Here is an 18063-nt window from a genome sequence, read left to right on the forward strand (position 1 = left end):
TTTTAAAACGTTATTATTCTTTTCTTTATTATCATTAATTATTATTAAAATAAAGTTTATAGCCCTCTTACTGTGTTTGTAAAAATACATTTGTATACGTGATTGTTGAAACGAGCCGGACACACGTCTGTTCATTTTTCTTATATAGATTTTACTAATGTTTTCTTTTCTTTTTTTTTCACCTTTATTCGCCAGGTTATTGTACGAGCCTATGATAAAGGTATACCTCAGAGATCGTCGCAAAACCTTGATCTTGACTTTTTCGTCTTACGAAATGTTAACGCCCCCAAATTTGATCAAAATCGATACGAAAAGACAATTGATGACACCATACCATCCGGATCGTCTATTATTACTGTAAAAGCAACTGATCAAGTAAGAATTTTTTGGATGATCTATTTTTGCGGAATCTTGATGGGTTTTTTTTTTGGGGGGGGAGGGTATTATAAAATTTAGTCATTTTGATAAAAGCCTTCCATTTACTCTTGTTCATCATCATATTATATAAATCCGAATATTCTATTGTTGGCAAGTGATTTTTTGTGGAACAAACTGGATTCGAACTTGGGACACCCAGATTGTCCGTTAGTGTTGTTAACCACTGGCCAACCAGCATCTTCCCTTTACTCCTATTCACCGAAAACAAGGCATATCGTCACCGACTGATACATAAAGGACTACTGTGATAGAATCCAGATTTCTAGAGGACATTCAAAGAGAGAAATTATGTAGCAAGATGTTCGCCCACCTTATATTTAAATTTCTGAATGTTGATACGGTGGAATAAACAGGGAGCAAGGAGCAAATCCCAAAGTAGTCCGTGGAAAGAAGCTATTAGATTAAAACGTTTTCCAACATTTGTGGAGCTGTACAGTACCTATTTACTATGCCTCCCCACGGGACATAGTTAAACACCAGGGTCGTTTTTTAACGTGGAGAAAAGGTACAAAAATAAAAAATTTTCTCAGTCGTGAAGGATTTCTCCTCCACCGAAAGAGAACAAGAAATAGAAGTGCAGCATCTGAAGAACAGATGGTATTTATTTGCTCCCCCACTGAGCAAATTAGGCACAAGGCCGTTTTTAATGTGAGGTAAAAACCAGCTCCCCTAAAAGTAGGCAAAAAGGGGGCACTCTGGTTACCAAAAATAATAATTGTCCCAGTATAGAGGGTTTCCCCTCCATTGACTGGTACAAATTATCTTAAGTGCAGTATCTGCCGGAACAGATGGTATTTATTTGCTCCCCCACCGAGCAAATTAGGCACAAGGCCAATTTTTAATGTGAGGAGTGAAGGGAGGGGGAAGGGAAAAAGGGGACCAGCTCCCGAGAGGTGGGAAATGGGAGCTGGTTAAAGGTCAGGCATGTGGGGTTGCCCCCACATCTGGTCTTTGCTAGTCATAGCTAGTCATAGCTTGCAGTATCTGCCGGAACAGATACTACACTTTGATCCCGGCCCGAAGGCCAAGGTAGCAACAGTAAACAATGGGAGTTTGCTGTTGGTCGAGCTGCTCGTAGATATGTTCATTTAGGAGGTAAAGAGTGCACTAACTTCATCAGAACAAGTTAAAGAACTTGTAAAACAAGCACAGGGATATAACTGTTGCGATGCGACAGGGGCTGGAGGTTTGTGGGATCAATTATGTTAGATTTAGTTTTTTGCAGTATGTTTAACCCTTTATGGCCTGAATTATGATGTAGATGATTAAAAATATTTATTGTTAATTTTAGTTTAAAGAGTAACGATATTACGATTTTAAGAATTTTCTACTATAACGAGCTTTCATTATGAAGTTCAATAGTTAAACTACCGCTGAGAATTTTTGCATTTCATAAACTTACCTTGATTATTATCTATAGTGCTTGAAAAAATTGTGTTTACGACAACAAACAAAATCCTCCATCCTCTGAGACAAATGGCAGCATACTGAATATAAGCAATGAATAGTTGCAATCTGGAGGTATCTGGTATCTACCCGGATACTGAACTAATATGTATAAGGCGTGTTTAAATCAATTCACACTTTATTTATGCCGTTATATTCATTTATTTACAACTGAATGAATTAGTTCAACCAGGTCATAAAGGGTTAAATGGAAGAATTTAGTGGATTGGGCAAAAGCCCAGGTGTTAGTACAATACTCAATGCACGGACGAATGGTAATCCTGTAGACGTAGAGTATACTGGCTGGTGTGAGTAGTTTTCTGGCCTAGTAGAGGGACCATACCTTCTTTGCACAAACCTGGTAGAATTTTCGATGAAGTCTTATTTAATTTGCAATTGTATTCTTAGTATAGCATTCACTGATGATTGATCCTTCAGTGTTCAGAATGTAACAGAGTGCGTGCGGGCGCGTGGGAAAATATCAGCAGCAGCTATAAGATAGCTGGCTTTCGAGGATATTAACAGCAGTAACTGACAAAATGCACGTGATGGAGAGAAGAAAAAAGTCGACGCCGAAGGAGATGGACGTTTAAAGTGAAGGCCAGCATGCGGTTGGAAGAAGGAGAAACGCGTTTCTGGTGAGATGGACATGTGACAACGAGAAACTTTTAAGCTGCCGTCGAGATGGGGAGAAAGAAAAACGATAATAAATGACTTATGTTAAGAAAGAAAGAAAAATTTAGCTCGATGTATTTTTTTTTCCTTTCTGACGGTACCGGATGGCATGGGGGGCCCGAGAGAAGTTTGAACTGTAACGAATACGGTTTGAGTGTAACGGCTACGTTACAATATAAGTATCACTTAAAACGGAATACTATCTAATACTGATTGCGGATGTTACTAAGAATACAGTTGCGAATTATTCAGATTTTGACCCGGTTAAGCTGACGAAATGAGAGCATGTTACTGCTGTAGATTAAATAAAGTGTTCCGTTCGAAATTTGAACCGAATTTTCAATTTCACCTGAAAGGTTTTCAAGTTTGATATGATACACATAAAGAAGATGTAAGGCTACGTCGACCTAATGGTTCTGAGAAGTCACCTGTGCGTCATGAGTAAGTTGCTGTGATCTGTGTTAAATACAGAAGTAATCAACCATCTCAACAAAAATAACCTTCTTAGTGGCACTCAATATGGTTTCCGTTCTGCTAGATCTACAGCAGATGTGCTTACAGTTATATCTCAATAGGATTAGCAAATCTCTCGACGGAGGCAACCTTTCTAGGGCAATTGCTCTTAACATATCAAAGGCCTTTGATAGAGTATGGCATAAATGTTTGCTTCACAAGATCTCTAGCTATGGTATAGCTGGAAATGGCTTCTCAATTATTAAATCATTTCTTTCTGACAGGTTCATTAGAGTAGTAGTTGAGGGGCAAAAATCAGAAACTCACAGTATTAATGCTGGAGTCCCTCAGGGATCCATCCTGGGCCCAACACTTTTCCTGATCTACATTAATGATCTTCCAAATCACATCCTTACATCATTTGTAGACATTTATGCTGATGACACTACCATTTATGGTAGCACATCTAAGACAGTAAACGACCAAGTTCTCTCCGATTATCTCTCATCTGATCTTGAGCACGTAGTACAATGGGGAAAGGAGTGGTTGGATATGCATCTAAAACCAAGCTTCTCTCTTTACATCATCAACACTCTGATCCACATCTGGCATCAATTGAAATGAATGGCTCTCGTCTTGGAGAGGCCTCAAGTTTTGACAAGCTTCTGGGCTTGACCGTTACTCTTGATCTTAAATGGAACACGTACATCAAATTTGTTGCCAAGGCCGCTGGAAAAATGGCGGGATCTTTCTATCGATCCAGTAGATATCACATATAAGAGCCAGGTACGTCCAAGGATGGAATACTGTTACCACAGCTGGGCAGGAGCTGCTAGAAAGGACTTTCCTGCCTTGATAGAGTTCAAAATAGACATCGTAGCCTCGTAGGAAATGTCCTTTTCTCTTCCCTGCAACCTCTATCTCACAGAAGAGATGTTGCGAGTTTGTCTCTGATATATCGTTATTTTCATGGAAAGTATTTGACTGAGCTTCAGTCTATGGTCCCCCCTCTCCAAACTTTCACAAGAAACACTCGTTTAGCTGAAAATATTATCAATAATTTCCCCCCACTCTTTATCTGTGCTTAAAACTAAACGTAGATTCCATAAACAAAGCTTCTTTCTTAGAACTGCACGTCTGTGGAATTATCTTCCGTTTTCCTGCTTTCCGGCTGACTGCAATATGGTTGTCTTCAAGTCTAACGTAAACAAGTTCTTGATAAGACGTTCCATATAAGTTAACAAATTTACCGTATTGATTACTATATTGTCCAATTTCTACTGTACACTCTTTAACCCTTATCCTCGAGTGGACTCTTGGCCTTGATAATGTGGTGATGCCTCTGTAAAAAAAAGTCCAGAAATCAGCAACGGTTCGAAAAATACAAATAATCAAAATTATCAATCTCCAATAAAATCAATCGATATACTGTTGCACAGATATATAAAGAACCTGCCACTATTCTGCAGACATACACAAAGAATATGTCACAAATACTCCCAGCTGAATATGATCACTACACTACTGCACGCCTATACAAGGAAAATGTCACAAATAATCCGACATTGATATAATCGCTACACTACATAATACATTTACAAAGAAAACGTCGCAATAAACTGACCTTGCGTTTAACTCTGCCCTCGTGGGGAGGCAAGTAAATTAAAACACATATACAATTATAACGTCACAAATGACTACACTATGAAAGAACTACACTTATTATCGACGCCATTGCCCCAAATAATTATGACCTTAATTGAGCTGAACGGGAAAATATAGCAAAATATGAGGACGTAAGGAATGATTTGAAAACTACATGGTCCCTTAAAGAAATCAATATTATACTAGTCGTGATTGAAGCAACTTGCCCAACGAAAAAATCTTAAGAAATACTTGGAAACCCAAGCTGGTACGAAATACAGATAGCAGCCATAAAGGGGACAACGTCTATTCTTAAAAGAGACCTACGATATAAATTAAAATCGTAATGAAATGAAGTGTTAGCGTTAAAACGGAATCCCTTGGTCTTTTAAAACTAACCAAACTAAAATAATAAAAAGGGTATAATCGCTAAACTATGTAAATATATACAACAAAAGTTACAAAAACTCCCATCATCATACAATCGCAAACTAATGCACCTCTATGCAAAGAAAACGTCGTAAGTGTTCTCACCATGATATATCGCTGATGCACACATATACACAGAAAACGTCAAACGTACGCCAACTCATAAACAATCTCTTTACTGCACATATATAAAGAAAAGATCACAAATAATTCCACCTTAGAATGACTCTAATTCCACTGTAGATATATACAAAGAAAACGTCAAAAATACTTCCACCCTGATATTATCTCTTACTCTACTGTACATAGATATAAAGAAAACGCCATTAATATTTCCACTCATAAATGATGGTTTACTAAACTCTATACATACACAGAAAATGTTACAAATACTGTCATCTTTACATGATCCCATACTCTTCGCACACATACACAGTTGTTGGGTGATCCAGATTCCCAGGAATGATGTTAAAAGGAAAGTCAGTCAGAAGCCTAGATGCAGATGCACCCGGGAATGACGTCAAAGAAGTCAAAATGTGCGATGTAGAATCCTCGGAGATTGGGGAAGTGAGATTGACCGACTTTTCAGGACAATGTATGATGGAATGTTGACATTATCTGCCCCAATAAAATAGATGTGCAGACAATGGGGTAGAGCGAGAGAGAGATAGAGAGAGAGATAGAGAGAGTAAGATAGAGAGAGAGATAGAGAGAGATATATATAGAGAGAGCGAGAGAGATAGAGATAAAGAGAAAGACCACGACGAGCAAACTAAGCGACATGCTTTTTCTCCACTATACGATCAACCCAATCCCACCCCACACGCCGTCACTAATGCCAAAACTGTCATTCATCGAAATCGAAAAGGTTATTTTGAATAAACAAAATATTTTTATAACCAGCTGTGTGTATTTTAATTACACCGCCGATTGTATATATCCAGACAATGAAAAGGTTGATTTTTTAGAAATTATATAGGCTGAAAACGCTATTTGACGATCGGCTGCAGCGAATATATAATACAGTGAAAACGTCACAAATGATTTCACGATGATATAATCGCCACACTAATGCACAAATATAAAAGAAAACATCACAAACACACCCACCTTGATACAATCGCTATACTAATGCACACATATACAAAGAAAACAACTAAAATGCTCCTACCCTGATATAATCACTACACTACTGCAGACATATACAAAGAAAACGTTACAAATACTCCCGCTCTGATATAATCGCTTCCTTAATGTACAAATATACAAAGAAAACATCATAAATACTCCAATCCTTATATAATCGCTTCACTACTCCATGCATATAAATAGCAAACGTCACAAATACTTCCACCTGAAATGATCTCTAGTTCTACTGCACACATATACAAAGAAATCGTCACAAATGCTCCGACCTTGAAATGGTCTTTTACTTTAATGCATATACATACGTTTCCAAATATTCCCGCCCGTAAATGAACACGTATACGAAGAAAATGTCACAAATACTCCCGCTCTGAAATAATAACTATTCTATTGAATTGCAGGATCCGAGATACAACCAAATCACTTATACATTGAAAGGAATCGGCTCAAGTCAGTTAGTTTTTGACGTCGATCGGCAAACGGGAGTGGTATCATTAAAGCCAAATGTCAATTTGAAACAACGGACTGAAAACCAATACACCGTAAGTAACCTTTATTTCATTCATACATAAGCACACCTAGAAGCATTCATGTTTCATTGTTATACTTTATGTAACAAGAAAATATACGTTCTTAAATTTGTGTTCGTTAAATCTATTTATTTCCTTTTTTTAATTAATTAGAGTTTTGTTTTAGCTGAGAATGAAGATACAAGATATTCCTCCGCTATCCTGTACATTTCAGTCGAGGTATATTTTAAGATTCTAATCGTCCCTTTTAGTGCAATTGTTTGTATCTCTCTCGCACTTGGTTCACTGGGTATATTCGCCATATAGTTTTTGAAATTAGTTATCATGGGTCTGGTTGCTGCTATGATTACCGGAATTATGGAGATCTTCCTAAGATTCCAGTTTCTTTTCATGCCGTACATAAAACCTTGGAATTCCTCTTTTTCTTCTCCGCTCTGATTAACCCAGCATCATTAGGGGCACTAACTTACACGACGTCTGCATGTTTAGCCGTAAAAAGTATGTTGCAAACTTGTATAGCATGACACACCGATTGATCACGAATCTAAAAGTAAAATAAATCAATACTAGTTTCATTCGGTCACAATTTTATTTCATTTGTAATTTCCATTTCCACAAAACTGCGACTTATTTTCTTTGGAAGTTGAATTCTCTTCCTGGCCCCTACCCAGCGTGGTGCTTTTATCGAGACCATCTTTAGTTGATTCCTACAAAGACAATAGAGCCCTTCACACACAATTTCGGGTTTAAAAAATATATATATATATATATATATATATATATATATATATATGCAGGGTGACCAAAGGAATCGGGTCCCAACTCTAATTAGGCCCCGTTTCTTAGTGTTTTATCCGAATGAAATGAAAGTTTGGTCATAACTAGTTTATTATATTGAAAACATCACATCCAAACACTAGGGTCTTTGGCCTTTTTTTCTTCCGTTCTACAGCATATGTTCTAGATATACTTTCTATGTTTCTTGCTTTTTGGGGGTCACCCTGTATATATCTATAATATAAAGCTGTGTGTGTGTGTGTGTGTGTGTGTGTGTGTGTGTGTGTGTGTGTGTGGTCACGAATAGGCTCCTATATGGTTGACCATTTAAAAAAAACTGATTACATATAAAGATAGAAGATGTATCGAGACACAGGAATGGGTATGTTTGATCTGGCAGAATGGTGATTCATTAAAATTGTGGGGTCTGCGTTCGCGCCTTGTTCACGAAGTATGGAAAGAAAAAAAAAGAAAAATTAAAAAAAAACGTTTACAGGTGTTTTTTATATAGATGTACATAAGAATACTTTGATAAATATGTTTTAACTTAAATAGGGATGGTATAATAAAATTGTGGGGTCTGCGTTCGCGCCTGGCCTCCATAGAATGGAAATGGGCGCAAACTTTAATAAAGACTTTTCATATCTATCTGCGTGAGTATACTTTGATAATTATGTTTCAGTTTGAAGAAATATTGTATAATAAAATTATGGGGTGTTCGTTCACGCCTGACCTCCATAGAATGGAAATATGTAACAAAGTTTAACAAGGTTTTTTGATATAGATCCACAAAATATTGTGATAAGTGTTTCAGTGTGAACAGGTATGGTATAATAAATTATGAGGTTTATTTTATTTTTACTTTCATCATATTTTGCTTTCGTTTTGATACCCCCAAATTCGAAGCTATCTCTTTACAACCCTTCCTTTTTATAACCTATCATACTTTCATAAATCAGAGTCCATTTTCTGTAGGTTGTTTTTGAACCCAGTCAACGACGGGTACTTGTGCTAGTATATATATATATTAGTTAATGTGTATGTATTTATATATATATATGTATTTATATATAAATATATAATATATGTATTTATATATGTATATAATATGTATTTATTTATATATATATATAATATATATATATATTTATACATAATATATATTTATTTATATATATGTATTTATATATGTATTTATATATATATGTACTTATATATATAATATGTATATATATGTATTTATATATAAATATATAATATATAAATATGTATTTATATATAATATATGTAGTTATATATATAAATATATGTATTTATATATGTAATAAATATATATTTATTTGTATTTATATATATAATATGTATGCATTTATATATATATATATAATATATATGCATTTGTTTGTCTATATATTTATAATATGTATTCATTTATATATATATATTTAATTATTATAGTAAAAAAAATAATATATATATATATATATATATATATATATATATATATATATATATTAGGAGATTGCGTTTAATCAACACTACTTGAGGGCCATGATTTAATATACGGTTTTGTTTTAAATCGCCGAAACATTGTTTCACGATAGACAACTGATGATCTCTTAGATAACATTAGAACTATTGTGAATTCGAGAAAGCAAGTTGATACAGCGATTGCAGCTGATTAAATGACGTTCCGATTAAATAGTTTTTCAACAAATAATAAAAAAAATATATAAAAATTAAATAATAAATTGTTATATAGTTTTAATGGTTAAAAATCTTCCAATATATATATATGAATAAATATATGGATACCTATTATAAAAATAGGAGGAGTATATTAAATTTAACACCAATTTTCTTTGAAAGCTATTTCCTTATCCAAGATAAATTTTTTACTGTCGTGATTCCCTTTCTGGTGCCTATATAGTTTCATTAAGTCACTATTTTTGCCAAAAAATTTTAATTTTAAATTTGTTTTAACTTTGAAGGACCCATAATATTAATAAAGACAAAACGTTTGTATATTTAGAAAACTGCATTTACAAAAATACAGTATAATATATTACAGAAAGTCTGCGTCAGATACTGTGGCCGTGAGTGCTACCAATAACGGCATTTAATTCTTTCGTACCGCACGAATCTGTAGCACAAGGACGGAAGGTTGAGAAAATCAAGCCAGCCCTCCTTACGAAGGGGAACACCAATCTTCCAAAAATTGCTTGAGCAGTTTCGTCAGAATTCCCCGATCTGGGCGATTAAGAATAAACTAACTCCTCCCCAAAGAGGAAAGGCAAACCTACGGACGGTTGATCACTTAGGACTACCGAAGACTATTACCTCAGCACGACAGATAAAAGATCGCCGTAATGGCGCAGTTTCTATCGGACCGATTGTCGAACTCGAGTTCTGATATATATATATATATATATATATATATATATATATATATATATATATATACACTAATTAATGGAAAATGACGCTATTCACTTCCTTTCCACCACAGGAAGTTCTGAAGCAAATCATCATCCCCAAAGGAGGAGCACCTTGCCCATTAAAACTTATATGAGCAGTTAGTCAGTATTCCCCGGTCGAGGCGTTTCAGGGAGTAAGCAATAAACTTACTCCACCCTAAAGATGGGAATCAAATCTTGAGAGGGTGGACATGTCGGACTGATAATCCAACCCTAGATGTACACCGATTCAGAATCGGAAATCACTGGCATGACATTTCATCGGGTAGAACGATAAAATTGTCGCATTTAAAAAAAAGACATGATTCCATTTCCGTTTAATGAAGACCAGCTTGCTGTTTTGCTGCTGCAGACTATCTACTAGTTACCCAGTTGTGTAGAAATCCCAAGAGAAATAGGAGCGTTCTATCATATCTGAAAGTGACATAACGTTCAACGAGCGACATCGGAGCTGCGCCGCTGTACAACCCATGCTCTCTACCGATTCAAGTTATGACAACGCCAACACCCTCTAAATTCATCGTTGGATTGCCACGAATAACAGGGACGTGCCCAGGGCGATAAAAATGTTTCTGGCCGCGGTTATGGTCTTTGATGTGGTTTCAAGTGAGGGTCACATCATGCGACCCTACATCTTCGAAGTCGGCTTGAAAAGTCAACACCAATAGATATCAGTTCTACTACATAATTAAGTTACCTGAATTGATTTTTTTCAATAAAAGTTTTAAAATAAAGCTGTAGTGTTGTTTTCCTTGGGGCGACACTTTTATCGTTCCGTACTTTATAGTGTCTGGAAGAGTATTTATTTCCTATACAGGGTAGAAAAACACAACATAAAAAATAAATTTTAAATTTAAATGATGGTCTCTCTGGAAAACAGCCGTCCGACACATCTTTAAAATATAAAGTAAATGTTTATGTTTTTTATATATTGTAGCTTTTGATCGAAGGTTCGGACAATGGAGTACCAGCTAAATGGTCGACGACTCAAGTAATCATAACAGTGAATAAAAATATGAACGCCCCCGTATTTAATCCGACTAGTTACAGGGTAACCGTCCTGGAAAATGAAGCACTCGGAAAACCTTTCACTAAAGTGACTGCCACTGATGCAGACAGTCAGGTAAGTAAAAACGTATACCATTATGTTGTCCAGAACGTTCGTGCTAAATTTTAATCTTATATTTTAACCAGTAACTGTATCTACTTTGTACTAACCATTGAAGAATAAAGGAGTGTTTTTATGTCCAATGGATGTTTATTTCTTGTTTGTGACTACTTTACATCTTCGTTGACACATAGATCATAAGTAGGGCTATGACAACAGAATATTCTTATGATTGTTTTAACTCTCAACTATACATCCGACACCGTTGAACACAGCTAATCAATCGAGAACCACATCACTCTATATAAAAGCATAGAAGATATCAACGGATACACAATCGAGAGTCAAAACAATGTAAAGAATATGCTGTTGTACTATCCCTAATCATAGGTCATCATAAACCAGAATAAATATAATAAAGACGACACGACAAATTGAAATTAAATGCATAAAAAAATATATATAAAACAATAGGAAATACACGGAGACGCACGATTAATATATACCCAACTTTTCTTCTTTTTCTGTTGGTAAGTTATTTCCAAGTGTTCAACCTTTGCTACAAAAACATGGTGCGAGCGAAGCATGTAACTTTTATGATACTAGACACTTATACAAGGGAGATAACTACTTGGACTGTTACACACCTGGTTAGGTATATTAAAATATAGTTTAATCATATAGAAATAAGATTAATGTCTAAAATTTAAACAAACTCTAACATAACCTCTTCAAAAACAATTGCCGCGAGAATGAAAAGAATAAATAACTAATAAAGGCTAAATTCGGGCGCGGATATTAGACAATTCAGAGTGTTTGTCGTTGACGTTGTGAACGTTGTATAAACGCTACTTGACTGCCTCTTAGTTTATACTTGCCAGACAGTACCTATCCATAAGTATTCTTAAAGGGGTTTGATACTTTTAATTAAAGTTTTACCAGAAAAAATAATGAAAAAAAAAAAAACTTCACGGTTATATTATAAAATGAAATTTATTTTATTTTATGCTGTTGGGCTTTTGTCCTACTTTTTAAGAAATTATATGATGGAATTTTTTCCGCTTTACTTTTGACCACCCACCCTTCAATATTGATAACCCTTAAATAACGTACGAAAAAGACGCGGAGAACACTTTAAACACTTTGAAATAATCTGTTTTGAACTAATGTCAAATATCCTTTTGTCTATTTCTTATGGATTATTTGAAAGAATGTTAGCAAAGTTTATATATATATATATATATATATATATATATATATATATATATATATATATAATTAATTAATAAATATATAATTAATTAATATATATATATATAATTAATTAATAAATATATAATTAATTAATATATATATATATAATTAATTAATAAATATATAATTAATTAATATATATATATATAATTAATTAATAAATATATAATTAATTAATAAATATATAATTAATTAATATATATATATATAATTAATTAATAAATATATAATTAATTAATATATATATATATAATTAATTAATAAATATATAATTAATTAATATATATATATATAATTAATTAATAAATATATAATTAATTAATATATATATATAATTAATTAATAAATATATAATTAATTAATATATATATATATAATTAATTAATAAATATATAATTAATTAATATATATATATATAATTAATTAATAAATATATAATTAATTAATATATATATATAATTAATTAATATACATATAATTAATTAATATACATATAATTAATTAATATACATATAATTAATTAATATATATATAATTAATATATATATAATTAATTAATATATATATATAATTAATTAATAAATATATAATTAATTAATATATATATATAATTAATTAATATATATACAATTAATTAATATATATATATATATATGATTAATTAGTTAATAGATATTAATTAGTGCATATATATAATATTAATTAGTATATATATATATATATATATATATATATTTAAATATGTATGAATAAAAATCAATACGGAAAATATATGAATGTTTATATCTTTTCTGTATTTATTCCCTGTGTTTTGACGTGCAGGAATACAAAAAGTCTTTAAAAAAAAACAAGAATGTTTCCTTCAAAAGCACATAATTTCGACCGATCCTTCGATCTTCCTCAGTGTGAATGCAAATTATATATATATATATAATCTACTTTTGAAGCTTATTATGTTATGTTAAATCTTGAAATCTATAAAATACTAGCAGGCCACCGAGCGTTGCTCGGTCGTAAAATTCGTATAATAGTATATTTTTATTAATGCAGACACTTCAGGCATATTCCTGCGAGTATTATATTTTTTTGTGTTTTTGTTGGGGTTTTTTCTAAACCAGCATTTCTTGTAATTAAAAAATAAAAAAAATACTCCTGCTGAGATCGAAACCACAACCTAAAAAAGAGTCAAGTACGATAACCAGTAGACCAGCGTGACACATTTAAAACGGCGTTTTCAAACTATTTATTCTTAACATAAATAATCTGTTATGTGAACTATTCACGTATGTGCATTCGTGAAACAGTTAGCAAACAGATAAGAATTCAGCGACTCCAATGTACCATTTTTTAAATGTTGACCACTTTGCAGTCGTTTTTACCGGATGAATACAGATTAAAATGTTTTCTACATAATTGAATATCCTATATACTAAATTTCAAGTCTATAGATAAAAAATTGTTGAATAATATAGGTTGAGAAGTGTCATCACACACACATTCTCATTTTCATATATATATATATATATATATATATATATATATATAAAATATCCAGTAAAAAACAGCCTTAAGATTCGAACGAGTGGTGACATCGTAAAAACTACTACCTTAGTAATGTATATTCCGCCTATTTCTTTTTTTATTTTGGATTTTATTTCCGTTTCTTTTTTGTTTTATTTCAGGCACCAAATAATGTCATTGTGTACTCGATGAAACCTACTTACAAGTCCACTAACTTCATGGTGAATTCCAATACAGGTGATATTTCAGCTATCAGTAGTTTAGCCAATGACCCAACTCCAGAATACACCGTAAGTAACCCACATGCAAGGAAAACTATTGACTAATATAAACTATCCGTTTTCTTTATAACACTAACTTGCAGGAAGGACTGTGTATTGCCCATTCGGGGAACCCAGGTGGACTACAGTTTTTGAGAATCTAAAACACATGGACTAAGAATAAGAATAATAGGCAACCGTTGCTCGAAACGTGATGTAACATCCATCGCCCACTCGAGTTAGTGGAGCCATGCTCAGCACGATCTAAGAGGTCCTGCACTATCGGCCAAGTTCCAACCTCTGTCCCATCACCGCAATATTGCATTCTATGTATCTATTTTACAAGTAATTTAACGGAATATTCTTTGATAAACTCATGACACCTATGCCCCTTTGATATATATACTACCGATTAACGCGAAAAGCAGCAAAATCCTACCCCTTTGTTGTTGAGGTCCTTAAATGTCAGAAAGTTTTTTTCCTCGACCTGCTAGACTTTGGAATTTTTCCCTGTGTCTTGCTTGTTTCACTCGACTGACATGCAGAAATTTAAATATAATGTGAACAAGCATTTTTCTGCGCAGCTCCTAACGGTCCCCTGTTAGACATGATCCGCCATTTTACGTTCCAAGTGGCAATATGTTTTGTTTGGTCTGAAAAAGAGTAAAATAAATTAATCTCCAGGACACCCTCACGCCACAAACATAAAAAGATACACTCCACGAATCACAATGGTTCTATATCTGGTGATATCTTGGGAAGTTTTCTGAATTAGTGTCATATATATATATATATATATATATATATATATATATATATATATATATATATTGCTTCAATTTGATTTAAACGAGATATGCGTATTTAAAGTTTGGAGAAGCTTCTAACCTCATGGTTTACTTAAAGGTGGGAGCAGATGAATTTTTCTCATATTTGAAGTTTAAATAAGGGATGGCAACCATATCCCTTTATTAGCAGGACACTTTTAGTTGAAACTACTTCCATTGCGTTGTAAATTTTATAAGACAAAACAGAATCTATCCCGACAAATAAGGGCGTGCGCATATTCTTTACTTTTTCATCTTTATTTTTTATGGGAAAAATTTATCATTTCGGGAGTGCGATGGAAATCTTCCAAAGTTGTCAAGCCTGGAGTAAACTCAGATTAAAACATTGTGTTATTTTTTTTTTTTTTAATATTTTCTACATACAACGTGCGAATGCACCTGCTTTATATTGTCCTCATCAGATAACAACCACGGGTTACAACAGAGTTTCAGTGGCTAAGACGGTACTTCGACCCTTAGCGCCATCAAGCATTCGCCACTGGACAGAGTAATGGGGAAAATGATATATTTACAAGAAGAGTCAGTTCATAGATGTCACTACAGAGAATTGAGTAGTCAATGGATTTCCTTGATAAAAAGCGTTTGTTGTTTGACAACCAGAAAACGTTCTACTTTTGATGTTCAACTGATTTCGTGACTTTAACTAAATTTAAGTTTACGCTTGTTTGGCTGTTATCTGTAGACGCTGTAAAGCACGTCTCAACGCACGTCTCAAAGCTTGGCCATGTATGCCAATCTTAGTAAAGAAAGAACCCGAGGAGCCCCCCACAAAACCACATCCACTTTCAATAGGCAGCACGTGACAACACCAGTCCTTCTCCACACAGTCAGACTGAAGGGATTTGTAATGCTCGTTCTTGCGCTCATGTGCAGCCTTTATACTTTCTAGTTCTAGTTTTATAGTTATAAACACATCGCTATTCGATAATCTTCAGCCATATTTATCGTAGAGTACGTTGTAGGTCTTGGTAGAAGTTCGTTGTTTGTTTATATTTATTTTGTCTTTTGATATATAATTAGTGCAAATTTTCCTACAGAAAACTTTTAAAAGAAGGCGTTGGTAAAGATTACAAATAAGGAAATGAAGGTAAGTTTGGCTGGAAACAAAAAAAAACGAAAGAAAAACACAAAGAAAATATAATGTTCCGTCCTTTAATATATATTTTTAATTTATTCTGGGGGATTATCTTGAATGCAGATTTTTTCCGCCTATTTTCAACCGTGGCTAATACTCATTTTTCATATTATTCTACAAAAAGCACTAGTATATAAGAAAAATTTCTCTATCATCTTCAAAAACGAACAGAGATGAGGGTAAATTATGTGTCAAGTGAACCTTTGACTGATACATGCAGCGCTGTTGGGTGAGATAAATGGGTGTACGAATAACAAAGAATCTGATTAGCTAACTAGCAAACTAAGCGTCACATGAATATAAAAAATATCACGCTAGCATCAATTCAATACAATAGCTCGACAAACTTCACGAGGATGAAACGCGGAAAAATTTGTGTAGTTACATTTCAATATATATTTTAAAAACTTATATATATATATATATGTATATATATATATATATGTGTGTGTGTATATATATATATTCCATTTAAATGTGATACTTACTTTCTTTTTAACAGTTGCAAATTGCTGCTGTTGATATGGGTAATCCATCAAGGACCGCCACCACAGATGCACAAGTGAAAATCACTGTTATAAAGAATAACTTCGCACCAGTTTTCACGAATCTACCCAAAACAGAGACTCTAACTTCAACTGCGGTTATTGGCGCCACAGTTTATGTCGTCACCGCAAGAGATGATGATTCTACGGTAAGTACTTGGTAGGAGCATTTGTTGTGACTGTAGAAGCCAATTCTTTCTCGGGAAAACAATGGACTTTTGCGCCTCGGAAAAGTTAAGTGCCGACTTGCAGCATCTGTTATGATTGTGCAGGCCTAACCTGTACCAGTAAACAGCTGTAAGATGCCAAATATCAACGACTTGGCATCAACATAAAACAAGGCAATGACAGCAAACAGAAAACAATAAATAAATAAAAAACATTTAAAGCAAGATGACGAATAAAATACAATGAAAAACAATTATTTTTATGAGAAATGTAAGGTGTGTTTTATTATTTTTTTTAGTTGATCCCCTATTTTGTCAAATTCTACCACCTTTTTGTACATGACAATAGAAGCGTGCTTTAATTTTAATTTTTCAATTGATTTGAATGAAATTGAACTGAATGTTTTCGTTCTTAATATGACTATTTAAAACATCTATTTCCAGAGTCCGTTTAATCAAATTACGTACAGCATCGAAGGAGATCCATCTCTGAAAGACATTTTTAACATTGACCCAACATCAGGTCGAATAACATTAAAGAAAAGTGTTTCATCTTTCTCGACCAGTAGTTTTCAGGTAAGTTCTTTCGCATTACCGTTTATTTAGAAGTCCAGAGTGCCAGTTTGATGGTATTACATTTTTTTCCGCATTCAAAATCAACCTTATATCTAAATCTGCCATCGTGAAGATGCAAGTAAATATCTAGAAGTATAAATTAAATGTAGCTTGGTTTTCTCCCTGAGCAAAGTGCCATCGATGCTATTTTCATCCATAGAAAAATTCAAGAGAAGTACCTTATTACGAAAAGCCTGTATTTTGTTTTTATAGATCTGGAAAATGCATTTGATAGAGTACTAAGATATGTTGCTTAATGGGCTTTGCATAAATTAGGAAAAAACATTGTTTCATAAAGGTTGTTCAAGCAATGTAGAGAAATGTTCGAAATCGTGTTAGAATTAACAGAACATTTAGTGGCAAACAAATAAAATCACAGATCATTTAGTGGTGAATAATTAAATGTACACATTACTTATCTTAAAAGATTCCAATAAATAAGTTTTGAAATAATATATAATATCATTCAGTACGGATCCGATAATGAAAGACTAGATAAAATCGAAAACGTGGATTTATACGACCAAAAATCCAATTTTGATGGCCCTTTGGGGCCCGTGACGCAGTTGGTAGAGGCGATGAATCTCTACGGTAC

At 33.3% G+C, this 18063-nt stretch overlaps 1 protein-coding gene across 1 annotated transcript in view; it reads left to right on the forward strand.

Annotated features, from left to right (window-relative positions):
- LOC145266635 (uncharacterized) overlaps positions 1 to 18063 on the forward strand; it is a 471019-nt gene that overhangs the window by 117445 nt on the left and 335511 nt on the right. The window contains exons 33-38 of the mRNA XM_080122558.1: positions 196 to 375; positions 6633 to 6773; positions 10953 to 11138; positions 14060 to 14188; positions 16644 to 16835; positions 17298 to 17429. Of these exons, the coding sequence (XP_079978684.1) occupies positions 196 to 375; positions 6633 to 6773; positions 10953 to 11138; positions 14060 to 14188; positions 16644 to 16835; positions 17298 to 17429 (960 nt within the window). The remainder of the gene's footprint in view (positions 1 to 195; positions 376 to 6632; positions 6774 to 10952; positions 11139 to 14059; positions 14189 to 16643; positions 16836 to 17297; positions 17430 to 18063) is intronic.

Source organism: Euprymna scolopes, chromosome 41, assembly GCF_053919585.1.
Source record: "Euprymna scolopes isolate OS-2025 chromosome 41, ASM5391958v1, whole genome shotgun sequence".
NCBI classification, from domain to species: Eukaryota; Metazoa; Mollusca; class Cephalopoda; order Sepiida; family Sepiolidae; genus Euprymna; species Euprymna scolopes.